Consider the following 15511-nt stretch of genomic DNA (forward strand, 5'->3'; position numbering starts at 1 on the left):
GAAGACATGTCAGCTATCAAGCTACACCTTATGAATAGTGTGTAGTAGTGAAGCAAGCACCTGTTGCCATCTATTTCTAAATCTTGAGAGGGTTAGACAGGAAGGAGGTTGCTATGATGCATTCAAGATGAAGACTGAAGCGCAGATATCCGTCAGTCACAGATAGCAGGCATGCTATCATATAAATAGAATATGATAGCATGCTAGAATACTCATATAAAATTCTAATTTTATAAAATGAAAAGTTTTATAAAGTTTATATAAATTTATTTAGTTTACCAGCGATGCTTTACAACATAATAAAAGCTAGCACAACTCCAAGACAACATCTGCTAGAGTAGATAGTAACCTATAGATGAATCCAAACAAACACAACAGTTTCTGCGTAGTGAATAGGTTTGCAATTCTGCTGCCCTCAGCAGATCAGTCAATTCCTAGTAAAAGCCCAAACACACTCCTACCAAGTTGTGTCTATAGCTGTGTTAGTGGCATGGCTGTTCTGTTGGCTCTCATGAAACAGCTTTACCAAAGCTTATCAGCTAACGGAGGGAGTTTTAAATAATCGCTTTAGCAATTTAACCTTGTTCATACCATGCAATAAAAATTACATACTGTAGTTCCGTTTAAGCGTTAAGTTTAAAATTTTGGTAGTTTAGGTCATAAAACGGTGTTATTTCTGTTAGCAGCATCTTTAGCATGGCTGTGTTGAATAGCTACCGTGATAAAAAAACTGCCGCAATGCTAGTATCACTAGACTACAACTACTCGCAACACGGATGACATATCCATTGCGGGTGATCTAGCCAATCACAGAGAAAGTAGCAGCCAATCAAACAACAGCGTTATGATTGCGAAGTTTGAGAGCGTGACAGAACAGATGATTCACAAAACAGAACTTCATCATACCAGTTAAAATACCAACCGGTGCCATTAATGTATCCCTGCTACACTTGAAAAGTGAGAAAGCGTGTCTGGGCCGTAATGAAGAACCTAAGTGTCACAGGCAACAGCAGAATAGCCTCAGGTCAACATATAATAACTGGTGGCTCTCGGCGTGATACTCATTCATTTCATATTATCTGTTATTATTATTCTTGATGTATCATTCATATATATTCCTTCAGTCATTCTTCTTGTCTGTCAAGCTAAGATGGGTGCCTAAACTTTTAGTTGGAGTCTGAGGTTTTTCGCTCGGCTTAGACGGCTCTTCTATGACTTCACCCGAGCTTAAACTTTCTCTAAGTCGTTGGTAGGTGGTGAAGAGAGCAGCGTATTCAGGTTTGTTCATAGCGTATTCTCTGAAATCATCTGTAATAAATTCAAAGGAAGAATTTGGAAAGTAGGTTGTACGAATCGCACATATTTGGATAGATCACATATAAGCGAAGGGCTGTGGACTGAGATATACTTGAAGTACTATATAGCATATGGTCCATGCATGACATTTATAGGGGCCTTAGATGAGCAGACTATGAAGGTGCAGCGCATACCAAATGTTATCTCCCCAGTGCCTAGAGAATCTACTTTATCAAAGAGAGCGTCAGCAGCAGTTTTGTCAGCATTCAGACTGTCCAATAGCAGCTCGTTAAACTCACATCTTGTGATGTAGCCCTGCAACGGTAAAACTATCACTGATCAAATCTCACTGATAAAGTTAGTAAAAGCGAATCATCCAGCAAAGTGTTGGCTATCATACAGGTAAGTATAGAGATGCTATCACCATCGCTACAATACCTTATATGAAATTGAAATGAGTAGACAACTCCATTGTGCCTACATACCGCATCATCAAGTAATACAAGACTTTTCTTTTTAGGAACAAAAGCTAGATGGAAGATCCTTTGTAATACCTGTCTCAGGTCTCTATGATCTGTGTGCTCAAAGTTGTTGGTTCAACATCTACCAGACCTTAGTCATGGTATGGCCACACAAATATCTGGGACTAACATTCTAAGGTTTTTTATTAGTAAAGAAAGTGTGGATATCAATATAAAGAAGCCGTAAAATCTAGCTACAATGTGCTGATAAGTTTCAATAAATCGAGAAATGACTATTACATGGCCCCCCCCAACCTAAAAATCACAGGTATTTGATAATAATCCACTGAATTCACCTTGCAGCCGCGGTCAAACAGTTTAAAGGCCATCCGTATGGTTTCATCAGCGCTAGCTGGTTCTGATATGAGAGACATCCCAATGACATATTCCCTGAAGTCAATGTTACCAGAACCATCCTACAAGACAACGTGGGACAATAAAATGTACCAGTAATAAGCCTTTCAGTGCTCTACAAGTGATTAGATAGTGTGTCGAGTGCTTTAGCGCTGATGTAATCTGATGTAGCGGAGAACTCAGGCTAGATACTTGTCACAGCACTTCCAATATCTCCCATATTTAAACTAACAGCAAATAACAGCTCTAATTTCGCTAGCTGAACAGTTGGTAAAACACAGCATATCATTATGTCAAATGGTGAAATCCCAACATGTCAATCGGCACATCTTTATCGACCAATATCAATTGATAAATGTCGATCAATACATATCAACCGACTATCGACGCATGTCGACCAACACGGGTAAATCAATACATGGCATCACCACATCGAACTCATCCACTTACACACCCTGTCATACAAACTGAAAAGCTCCCTCAGGGCGTCAGTGACAGGAAGGCCAAAGTACTTGGAGAATGTCTCGATGTCAACTTTTCTTTCATCCTTATTCAGATGTGACAGATCACTGAACTTTGCCAACAATTCATTAAGTTGCTCAAAGCTAATCCTGTAAAAGGTATACCTTCCAACAGTTCCACAGAGACGGGATGTTAAGGCACAGTCTAATATAATTTTCATATCTTGATAAAAGATGAGATATCTATGATAGGTCTGCAATTTGCTACTGTATGTTGACTCCTGAGCCAATGATCTCCAGCCATAAACTTACCCAAGTTTCTTCTGCATTTTTCGAAACTCAACCAGTGCATCCCCGACTTGCAAATTAGCCTTCTTAGCAGAGTTCATAAGACGACAATCCTCAAAAGTGTGGTCTGTTGTGGGCACCTGCATGATCCCCAAGTATGTAGTAAATACAAACGCTATATATAGCTAGCATAAAAAATCTACTGAACTGTAGAAACAGCTGAAAGCAAACTGTATAAACTATCATATCTTAGAGACAATTAATAAAACATGTAAAACATCTTTTCATAGAAAGAATTATTGACTATCCAATAAAAGTATGTATATATATACTACTGAATGCAAACAAACAAGTAATAAATGGGTAATAAAAAAGGTAAGAAAAAAAGTTTTTGCACAGAAAATTTAACATTACTTGCTAAATTTAGCCGGCGACTAAATTTCTTTACCCAATGAATTTGAGCAACTAAAGCTAGTAACTTGAGCTAGCAACTTACTATAATAAGAGCCGCCTGAAGCCAGCTTGCTTACAATCGTTAATCTATATGTATAAATCTCAGTCTGTCGTATGTCATGTTTTGTACATGTATGTCATGTTTTGTACATGTATGTCGGTGTTTTGTACATGTATGTCATGTTTTGTACATGTATGTCATGTTTATGTACATGTATGTCATGTTTTGTACATGTATGTCGGTGTTTTGTACATGTATGTCATGTTTTGTACATGTATGTCGGTGTTTTGTACATGTATGTCATGTTTTGTACATGTATGTCATGTTTTGTACATGTATGTCATGTTTATGTACATGTATGCCATGTTTTGTACATGTATGTCGGTGTTTTGTACATGTATGTCGGTGTTTTGTACATGTATGTCATGTTTTGTACATGTGTGTCGGTGTTTCGTACATGTATGTCGGTGTTTTGTACATGTATGTCATGTTTTGTACATGTATGTCATGTTTTGTACATGTGTGTCGGTGTTTTGTACATGTATGTCGGTGTTTTGTACATGTATGTCGGTGTTTTGTACATGTATGTCATGTTTTGTACATGTGTGTCGGTGTTTTGTACATGTATGTCGGTGTTTTGTACATGTATGTCATGTTTTGTACATGTATGTCATGTTTTGTACATGTATGTCATGTTTTGTACATGTATGTCGGTGTTTTGTACATGTATGTCGGTGTTTTGTACATGTATGTCATGTTTTGTACATGTGTGTCGGTATTTTGTACATGTATGTCGGTGTTTTGTACATGTATGTCATGTTTTGTACATGTGTGTCGGTGTTTTGTACATGTATGTCGGTGTTTTGTACATGTATGTCATGTTTTGTACATGTGTGTCGGTGTTTTGTACATGTATGTCATGTTTTGTACATGTATGTCATGTTTTGTACATGTATGTCGGTGTTTTGTACATGTATGTCGGTGTTTTGTACATGTATGTCATGTTTTGTACATGTGTGTCGGTGTTTTGTACATGTATGTCGGTGTTTTGTACATGTATGTCATGTTTTGTACATGTGTGTCGGTGTTTTGTACATGTATGTCAGTGTTTTGTACATGTATGTCGGTGTTTTGTACATGTATGTCGGTGTTTTGTACATGTATGTCGGTGTTTTGTACATGTATGTCGGTGTTTTGTACATGTATGTCGGTGTTTATCAAGCTATTTCAAACTTAAATTCTTTGAAATGATATCTATTAATATAAAAACCAAGAAAAACTCGTTTAAAGCAAAAGAAAGCAGCTTCACACTAAAAAAAGTGGGACTTGCTCTTTATGAGTAACTCACTGACCTTGAGAGCTCTAGCCATGATCTGTCTCACGTTCTCAGCATACAAATACGGGTCGGACTGCTCCTGCTCATTTGGATGATAGACGGGAAGATATTCAATTTCCAATGTGGTCCACAGCTTGCATAAGCACATCCATACAATGAGGGCTAGGCCCGGACCCTCCCATGTCCACGTCACAGAATCCTCACATTTAAATAAGAACAAAATCTCACCTATATAATTTAATGGTAATATGCGTAATTCATATTATGTACAGCTTCCTGGGTAGCCTCTGCCACAAAACAGATGATTTTCAAATTACCCTTTGATTGGAAGATTATTAGTGTGAGATCCTAGACAGTAAGCATAGAATATGGTGATCGCCGCGACGACGCCCTCCCCTTGACGACGCCCTTGCCGAGACGACGCCCTCGCCGCGATGACGCTCTCCCCACTATGAAACTCCCACTACTATGATACTGTCACTACTATGATACTGTCACTACTATGATACTCCCACTGCTATGACAGTCTCACTACTATGACACTCTCACTAATATGATACTCTCACTACTATGATACTCTCACTACTATGATACTCCCACTGCTATGACAGTCTCGCTACTATGACACTCTCACTATTATGATACTCCCACTGCTATGACAGTCTCACCACTATGACACTCACTATTATGATACTCTCTCTACTATGATACTCTCACTACTATGATACTCTCACTACCATGATACTCCCGCTGCTATGACACTCTCACTATTATGATACTCCCACTGCTATGACAGTCTCACCACTATGACACTCACTATTATGATACTCTCTCTACTATGATACTGTCACTACTATGACACTCTCCCTACTATGATACTCTCCCTACTATGATACTCCAACTACTATGATACACTCACTACTAAGATACTCTCACTACTATGACACTTTCCATACTATGACAATGTCACTACTATGATACTCTCACTACTATGACACTCTCACTACTATGATACTCTCCCTACCATGACACTCGCCCTACTATGATACTCTCACTACTATGATACTCTCCCTACCACGACACTCTCACTACTATGATACTCTCCCTACCATAACACTCTCACTACTATGATACTCTCCCTACCATGACACTCTCCCTACTATGACACTCTCACTACTATGATACTCTCCCTACCATGACACTCTCCCTACTATGATACTCTCACTACTATGATACTGTCACCACTATGACACTCTCACTACTATGGCACTCCAACTACTATGATACTGTCACTACTATGACATTCTCCCTACTATGATACTTTCACTACTATGATACGCTCACTACTATGATACTGTCACTGCTGTGATACCCTCACTATCTAGCGAATACTCACCCATGAGTCAGGGTATCTTAGTAAAACAGGCTGAACTGGCTTTCCTGGAATAAAAGCACCAGCTTTGAATGAAATGAGGGCCTGCCTATTAGTGCAAGTTCCTTCAGGAAAAATAAGAAATGGTGGCCATAGCCCCTTGGAGTTAGCTCGACTTTTTATTTCCGCTATCGTCTTATGTCTCGAGTCTTTGTCAGTCCTTGACACACCTATTGGCTGAACAAGCTTTATTAATTCTGTAAATATAATGGTATATTAATAAATTTATAATAGCAGATTAATAGTATAATCAATAATAACTAACCCGCTCATTGAAATGTAACATGTAGATGTTCATATACAAAAGATAGTCTGGCCCATCACCAACTCTCATGGTAGTCATCAAAGGAACAACAGTGCTCGTCTATCTGCTATATATCTGCTATATATCGACTATATATCGGCTATATATACCTGCTATATATCGACTACATATACCTGCTATATATCGACTATACATACGTGCTATATATCGACTATATATATCTGCTATATATCGACTATATATCGACAATATATCTGCTATACATCGACTATTATATATCTGCTATATATCGGCTATATATACCTGCTATATATACCTGCTATATATCGACTATATATATCGACTATATATATCGACAATATATCTGCTACATATCGACTATATATCTGCTATTAATCGACTATATATCAACTATATTTCTGCTATACATCTGCTATTAATCGACTACATATCTGCTATATATCTGCTATTAATCGACTATATATCTGCTATATATCGACTATATATCGACTATATATCTGCTATATATCGACTATATATCGACTACTGCATATCTGCTATATCAAACTCATAACACTCGACTTTGTAGATCAAGACTCTACTAACTGAGCTAAGCGACCACCTTGGAAATATGAACAATAAGCTTTACTGTAATAAGAAAGTTCCACGACGTTGAATAATTATTGCACGAGGGAAGAGTTATAAGAGCAGACGACTCCTACGGCCACTTCAAGCAATGTCAGACTCGATGAGCACTCTTAGAGCTTTCATTTCCCTTATAAATGCTCTCACTAAACAAGTTCATGGATTTTTGTCGTGAAACAGTTGGCATTGACAATGAAAGAACTCTCGAGCATCACCAGGCTTAATGTTAGTAAAATAGAAAGGTTAAAACTAGCATGTTATTGTTAGGTAGTTAATAAATACATAGTTAAGCAAACGCAGTAGCATATGTAGACTACAGCAGGTATAATTGTCTGCCACTAGCCTTTGGATCTAGAAAACATGGTTTTGCGTATCAAACTGAAGTAAAGACTCGGAGAGCTGAGCTAGTCATTTTGCTAGCTCCAAATATTTTTGGGCACCAGTTTATATGAGCTGAAATCATGCACATGCACAAGCTTTGGTCTAGTAAGCTCAGAGGTAGTCCATAATCACAAGGGGTTCATGAATCAGCAGGTCAGCAGTTGTGTACTCCAAAAACTAATCGTAGCTTATTGAAACAAACGCTTGAGTGACATTTTTAAGAAACATACATACATTTTGGAAACTTCTTGGAAAAAATTATATTTGAGCAACTAATGGCAATAAGCAATAACAACAGCTGTTATTGACCTCTAATATGTCAAACCATATACACAATTGAAAACAATTGAATGAATTAAAGCATTGAGCTTACGGCCTATGACTGGGATACGGTAGTTTTCCACTCTTGAAACAGCATAAGGAATCTCTGACAGCCTGCCGACCAACAATGCAATCATGACATCGAGGAAAGTGGAATGGGGAGCAGCGACGAGAGCTGATATCTCGGCGTGAGGAGAGGGAGTTCCAATACGTCGCCAGCAAACTCCAAATGCAGCAAAATTTGCTAAAGACCAGAAATGCACGAGGCCTCTTCCCTTCCTGTCATGAGAGATGATGAGAGACGATGAGAGACGATGAGAGACGATGAGAGATGATGGGGGATGAAAGAAAGAACATATTTTAATTAACGGTAACAGCTGTTCTCACACAAACTGGCTCTTTCATATAAACTACGCTTGATCTAATGCTTTTGAAAAACAGAGGGTTGCCTTTACATCGCATTGACCTTTCCCGATCAGCGCCAGTTTCCATTGACAGCTATAAGCGAGAGATCACTGTATAAGCAAGTATTTATTACAGAAAGATATTATCAAAAGAGACTGATGAGACATCTTTCTAACAGCACTAATAAACTTACAGGTAATTTAAACAATTGAGGAGTTCATTTCCAAAACCAGTTATTTCCATTTTTGGCACTTTTTGATTTTTTAATCTTAAATTATACTCTAATAATATGAGTACATTGTTCAATGGATTTTTTGTTCCTAAACCAGTTTTTTCTCATACATTGCACCCACTAAAATCTTTGTTTTGTTTCAAAACCAGTTATTTCCTATTGGGTTTCATTCCAAAAGCAGTTATTTTTGTGCTTGCTTTTCAATTGGTTGTTGTAAAACTAGGTCAGCTTTTTGATTCGTTGACTTAGTTTTGTAAGCTATCTCTCCACTTCCTGTGCTTTCATGATGGATGCATCTTCAACAAGTAATTCTACTGTAGCAACATTAAATGACTTTTTGGAAGAACCTGTGCAAATAACGCGACCTGGTAAAAATAAAAAGAACAACGAGAATGTAGAAGGTAATTAATTTAAACCTTTTACTGTTAAATTGGCTTGAAACCAAAATTTAACTAAATCGCAGAAGGCAAAAAAAAATGAAACAATCACATCAAACACAATGCATGTTTGTTTGTGTTTAGTACTAAAGTTAACTAGTGCTAGTAGTAGTAATCTACTACTATTTTTGCTGTTAACTCTTTCGCAAGCCGATGTATCGGCTTGCACAGTAAAATAAGTACAGACCATAAGTCGATGGATCGCCTTATCAATAGGGTGTCACTTTTCTTTTCATCACAAGACCCAAACATTAGCTAGACTAATCAAATGATGTCTTAAACAACCTTACTGCCAATCACATGCAACCAATAAAAAAATTTTGGCTTAACAATTTCATTTTTAATTATTTTTTCAAAACGGCAAAACCAAATCGTTATTTTCATAGATATAAGAAACACACCTCGTTTGTTCAATGCAAAAAAAGTTGCGAGTGTGAGATTTACTAAATAATTTTATACATATCTTGTAGAGAACTTCTTTCTAAATAAGATGCATTTTACGGTAAAACGATATACAGTATGTTTTTATTTTTGAGATATTATTGTATATAACATGTTGGTTCACCGCTTGTAACTAGTCCGCATTAATGATTAGTTCACCTAAAACTGTGGTTAATGTCAGACTATTATCTAAGACTTATTGTTTAAATCACTGGTTGCTGATTCTTTCATGTCAAAAGCAGTTATTTCCGGAAATAACTGCTTTTGAAAAAAAATGCAGAAATCCGTTGGCTGTTTACCATGCTTCTTGACAAAATTGTTGAACAAAAAGAAAGTATAAGCTTGCTTTGTCATTTGTCTTGAGAATTAGCTAAAAACTATGCCAATTATATTGAACAATATTGAGTATACAAACTTTTCTTGTTTGTGAAAAATGCTAAAATCGGAAATAACTGGTTTTGGAAATGAACTCCTCAATTGTAACAACTCCGCAGCTGTCTCAACAGGGCACATCTAAGCATTACTAATAATAAATAGAGGAGACAACTCCGCAGCTGTCTCAACAAGGCACATCGAAGCATTACTATTAATAAACAGAGGAGACAAAAACAAAACAAAGGAGAGTGTATAATAAAGCTATTGCCATGAATGTAAAGAAACTGCGTATGAGGAAAGGAAGGGCTCACCTCCTCCAGCCTGTCAGGGGCTTATTCAATATTTCCTCTTCTTTTATACCGATGACGAGGAAGAGTGTGATTATCCACGCTAGGAAAGTGAAGATGCACATGAGAAGTAGCCGGACCGGTACAATCGTTACCGTAGCAACAGCCATCTGCAACCGAACTTCCGAAAAATCAGTAAATCTAACATCCGCTATAGACATCTCTCATAATATAAAATGAAAATATTAGCGCTTGTATATAGATTATTACATTATTATATATAATATTAATATAGAGCAGTGCATGTGGGTCAGTATAGAGTTTGAACTAGGAGGGCTTCATACATACTCTAGGCTTATGACTGGCTAATAATCTGGCTAATCTCGAGTGACCTTGACTTTGGAAGTTAGACCAAAAACTTTGCGTTTCTAGGATACAACATAGAACTTTGCAGTGTAGAGCAACCCAACCACAGCCTTATAATTGACCTGGTGTCAAAAAGACATTCCAAGCTTCCCTATACAGTTTCAAGGACACTTGCAGTGGTGGACAGCCGCAGTGGTAGACTGCTGCAGTCATAGACAGTTGCAGTAGCGGTGAGTGACTACACAATGAAAGCTATACATTCCATTCACCTGAACTGAAAAAATAAATTACTAATTCTGACTATAGAGTAATCCTGTAGTGTTGATCAACAGTGCTCTCAATGATTACGATATGGTAATTTATAAACATATCAGAGATGGCAACCTAGCAAACTAATACGTTACACACAAGGCAAACTAGCAAACCAATACGTTACACATAAAAACTGACCTGGCATTAATAATTATATTTTCTGTCTGATCAAAGTACATGTACATCTAACATGTGTTATAAGTACCTGCAGTTTCCGGTACCATGGTAACTTCAGTTGAAACTTGAATGGATTCTCAACTGTAGGCCTCATAAATGACTTCTCTCGCAATACAGGTGGAGGCATTTTACAACTTCACTAGATACAAGCAGAAACATATAATATAGGGAAATCTAAGGTTCAGGAGACAGCATTTTATTGCATGCACACTCTGAATAGAGGTGAAAAGGGACTATTTTTAGAATATCGCTGACGATGTTATAGACATAAGGGCAAAATTTATAAGCAAAAGTTGTCCATCCAGCAACATTGAATGGACTAATAAGTGTTAGCAAGTTGTTCATGGTGCAACCTCTATGTTAGCTAAGAATTACCTGCATAGGATTACTTATATAAGATCATCAACATAGGATTATTCTATGCATGGTCGCCTACATAGGATTACCTAATCATGATTATCTACATAGGATTACCTACCCATGATTATCTACATAGGATTACCTACACAGGATTACCAACATAGGATTACCTACACAAGACTATTTACATAGGATTACCTACCCAGGATTATCTACATAGGATTACCTACCCAGGATTACCCACAAATGTTTTAAGAGTCTAGTAATGCTGACTGCAATGATGGAATAATGGAGAAGCAGCATGCAGACAATAGAGGCAAAGGGAAGGGCTTCTGAATAATTACAAATTGTGAAAAGAAAGAATCCTCAAATGATAAGAGACTACTGGCAGACTGTGTAGCTAATAAATACTATCATGACACAAATGTGAATAAATGTATTGAATTGGATTTATTACATGTGGGTATGAACGTGATGCATTGATTCAGTAAAATTTTTAACGTGTAATTCTCTCCGTATTAATAATGGAAGTGATGCATGTCAATAAACTAATCAATACACTGGTCAATAAACTGGTCAATACACTGGTTAATAAACTGATCAATAAACTGGTCCATAAACTGATCAATAGACTGGTCAATACACTGATCAATAAACTGGTCAATAAACTGATCAACAGGTCAATAAACTGGTCAATAAACTGATGAATAAACAGGTCAATAAACTGATCAATAAACTGGGCAATACACTGGTCAATAAACTGCTCAATAAACTGTTCAATACACTGATCAATAAACTTGTCAATAAACTGGTCAATACATTGCTCAATAAACTGATCAATAAAATGGTCAATAAACTGGTCAATAACCGATCAATAAACTGATCAATACACTGGTCAACAAACTGATCGGTAAACAGTTCAATACACTGGCCAATAAACTAGTCAATAAACTGGTCAACAAACTGGTCAATAAACTGGTCAATAAACAATCAATAAACTGATCAATAACCTGATCAATAAACTGGTCAATAACCTGGTCAATAAACTAATCAATAAAATGCTCTGATGTTAACCAAATATAAGACAGGATCGGTCTTCAGAATACCTACAAAAGTCGAATGGAATACATCGTGTCAGGAATTGAGTCTAACCAATGAAATGCCTGCAGCTGAGCTGGCTTCACGATTCAGTTCAAGTTATTGGATAGCTAAGCACTGATAACCATAGACTTACACTATAGACTTGAGCTGTACACTTGAAGTCTCATAAAGTTCTTTTTTTGTAGTCCTAAACTAGTCCTATCTAAAGATTTTAGCAAATAATCCCAAGGAAGAGGACTGTTGATAGTATGTTTTGACTGGCTCCCCGTACCTATGATTATATTAGCATTCTTTTTATCCTGTGGGTTGCACATCTTTAATTTTGTTTCATGATAAATGTGGTACTAAGACAAATTGACTGACCGATTCAACTGTTTTTACACTACTTATAATGTATCGTAAAGAATACGTATGGGTTTGCTCTTGTTGTAAACAGATGTAGCCTTTGTGTCTGAAATTTCCACGAGTAAATGAGAGGGTAGTATAAATGATTGATGGATAATGTTAAGTAAAATTTGAGATCACCTTTGCTTTATAAACATGTTTGGTCTAAGAAAAGAATGAAAATATTTTTGCAAGTTGTCAGCTTACCCATACACAGCTGCCATGGAAAAATCTTTACTATGGTTAATTCTAGACAAAAATGTCTGCAGTTTTTTCATATAAAATGGGTGAAAATAGGAAGCTATAATCTTCTTGTAAATTTAAAGTGGTTGAAAAATCTGACTTCATTCAATTAGGTGAGAATATCTTTTGAGATTTATGTCTGTAATATTCCAAACTGCTCAGCTGTTGTATTTGTATAAACATATTTTTAAAAATAAGGTATTAGTTAAACACAGTACTATTATACACATTAAAAGACACTGTAAAGATCCATGCACTACAATTCACCTAAAATCTGCACTTGATTTTTCCCGACTTCTTCCTTTGTTTTAATTACAATGAACTGCAGGGTATAAGAAAGGAATCAGCTGGTGAGTCCAGGAGCCTACATATGTGGTACAACATTCCTGCTTTAATGACTTGCTCCAATTTCTCCTACATTACAAAATGGTCTTGTCATCTACTAGAAGACGACAGAATGACAAGTAGCACACAAATAGCATGATATTCTATAGATTGATTCTAGGAAGATGGAATGCCATTTACAAGTGCTTGGTGACCGCTATAGATCTTGTTGCATTCTTTTGTTAGCTAACATAAAGCAATTTGATGGTTTAAAAAACAGCTTGCCACCAATCTAAAAATATGCTCCGTTTTTTCGTTTACACCATTTATCATTTATGCTGGCCTAAAGCGATAGTAAATTATAGCACAATAAAATAGCTGCTACTTTAGTAGCATGTCTTTTAAAAATAATACTAATAACAACCAGAGAGCAAGAATCGAGGTGTGATACAAAAAAACTCAGACTAGAAACTACTTGATATTGTAGTTGATTGCTAATAGCAACTATTTTTCTCACTACCTATAAATGCTTTTTAAGTTAATTAGTGCTGTCCAAAGAGATGGCAATTCCATTCTTATGGATGGCTCAGAATAAATACTAGACGATTTTCACATTGCAGCTATTTGTTAAAGATAGATAGCCCATGCTGCTCATCTGCTACAACAGCACTTATCTATAGTCTATGCTTTACTTATGAAGGTGTGGTTCATTTTTTAACAACATGTTAGCTTCAGTGTGAGCAAATTAAATTATACAAGTCAGTTTCAACAGTTGCCGGAGGTTATTTCTGAAAATAAATCAGATGCAATGCAGGCCAGATGCTGTATCAATGTAATTATTGTCAGATTGGTTAAGTTGGCAATAGTTTAAACTTAACTGTCAGAAAAAAAAACTGAATAGAATTACTGGTGAGCACTAGTAAGTGAAATAAGCTTTGCTAATCACACTAGCAGCAGCACCTTGTATATGTGACAATAGAATAAGCGCACCGAAAGTAAGTGCTCTGAAAAGCGCATTAGTAACATAAAAAATACCATGACAGCACTTGCAATATAGAAAGCGCTAGTTGTTGAATACTAATAAGTGCTCCTAGTACCCTAATCCTGGTTTAATTATGTAAATGTGAATATTACGCAGAGACATCATGGATGTAAGCAAGACAAAAAGCAAGCCAGTAGCATTAATTATTTAAGATGCAAGATCATCAGATGACGCATAAATATTAGAAGTTGGGAGAAACCAGTGTTCCACTAACAATTCAGTTCAATCACTCAGGCCTATACAGACCTGCCAACCCAAGAGTGGGGCAATGCGTGAGATTTGGTTTTGGGGCAATTGATGTATCAACGATAGTATATATAAAATTGTGGAAATTGGGGCAAAAATCTCACGCATTTTCATTTTTTCTTTGGGGTGATTGCGTGAGTCTCACGCCCAATGCGTGAGAGTTGGCAGGTATGGGCCTATACCTAGCAGTGTTAGTAACCCACCCTATGGCCGGCCAGTCCTACCAAAGAATTGGCATTAATATTATGAGCCTACAACATCAGTAAAGAATCTAAAAGCAATTGTTGTGCTTCTAGCTAAACTTTTCAAACATAATTTTACAAACAGTTAATAAAGAATAGACATAAGAGTGAATGGTACGAACAAAGCTAAGCACCCGACCAGCTTCTACAACAACCTACCACGCTGTTAAGCAAAAGCTCTAAATGCACAGCAAAAAACAATTTGAATCACAGACTACAAACATTGAGCAACGCTCATTACAGCGGCAATAAAAGCTGTATCAACAAAACCAATACTTGAAAATTACCTACTTTTTAAAACTGAAACTTTTTTTAACAGCCACTAAGTTTCATTAATCCATGATAATTTGTTAAGGTTTTTGTTTACTTTAAACGCTTAGTTCACTTTTACTTTGGTACAAACTTATGTATATCTCAATAAATGAACGAACTTTTTAAAAAACTAATTACACGATTAGCCTATGCCCAAGGTTCCGGTTGCTGGGCTACCATAAATAGACGGCCTGGTCCTACGCCTTGAGACGACTTACACCAGATGTGAATATGGTATTTTGAAAGCCAAAAACACTCAATTTCCATAATTTAGCTATCGAACAACCTTGAAGAGCGTGAGCAAATGGGACTGTTCGATAACCCGTATACAGCGCACATCTATTTAGTCGGGATGCAGCTGAGTTTACAAATAATCATTCCTCCACTCAGGGATGCAGGTACGAATCGCTTCGATAGATCAAAATAGGTTTCGAACTATTGTGTAAACTTATGATGGATTTTTAAATAATT

The 15511-nt window shown here is 36.7% G+C and overlaps 1 protein-coding gene across 1 annotated transcript; it reads right to left on the reverse strand.

Moving 5' to 3' along the window:
• Window positions 1–260: 260 nt before the first annotated feature.
• LOC137387170 (lysophosphatidylcholine acyltransferase 2-like) lies at window positions 261–15424 on the reverse strand. Its single transcript, XM_068073496.1, has 11 exons — window positions 15327–15424; window positions 10815–10925; window positions 9956–10101; window positions 7807–8033; window positions 6107–6339; window positions 4727–4909; window positions 2945–3060; window positions 2626–2782; window positions 2114–2233; window positions 1491–1611; window positions 261–1308 (listed from the first exon to the last, which is right to left on the reverse strand). Exons 2-11 carry the CDS (start codon window positions 10911–10913, stop codon window positions 1121–1123), a joined length of 1590 nt encoding a protein of 529 aa, XP_067929597.1. The 5' UTR covers window positions 10914–10925; window positions 15327–15424; the 3' UTR covers window positions 261–1120.
• Window positions 15425–15511: the final 87 nt, after the last annotated feature.

This window comes from Watersipora subatra, chromosome 2 (assembly GCF_963576615.1).
Source record: "Watersipora subatra chromosome 2, tzWatSuba1.1, whole genome shotgun sequence".
Lineage (NCBI taxonomy): Eukaryota > Metazoa > Bryozoa > Gymnolaemata > Cheilostomatida > Watersiporidae > Watersipora > Watersipora subatra.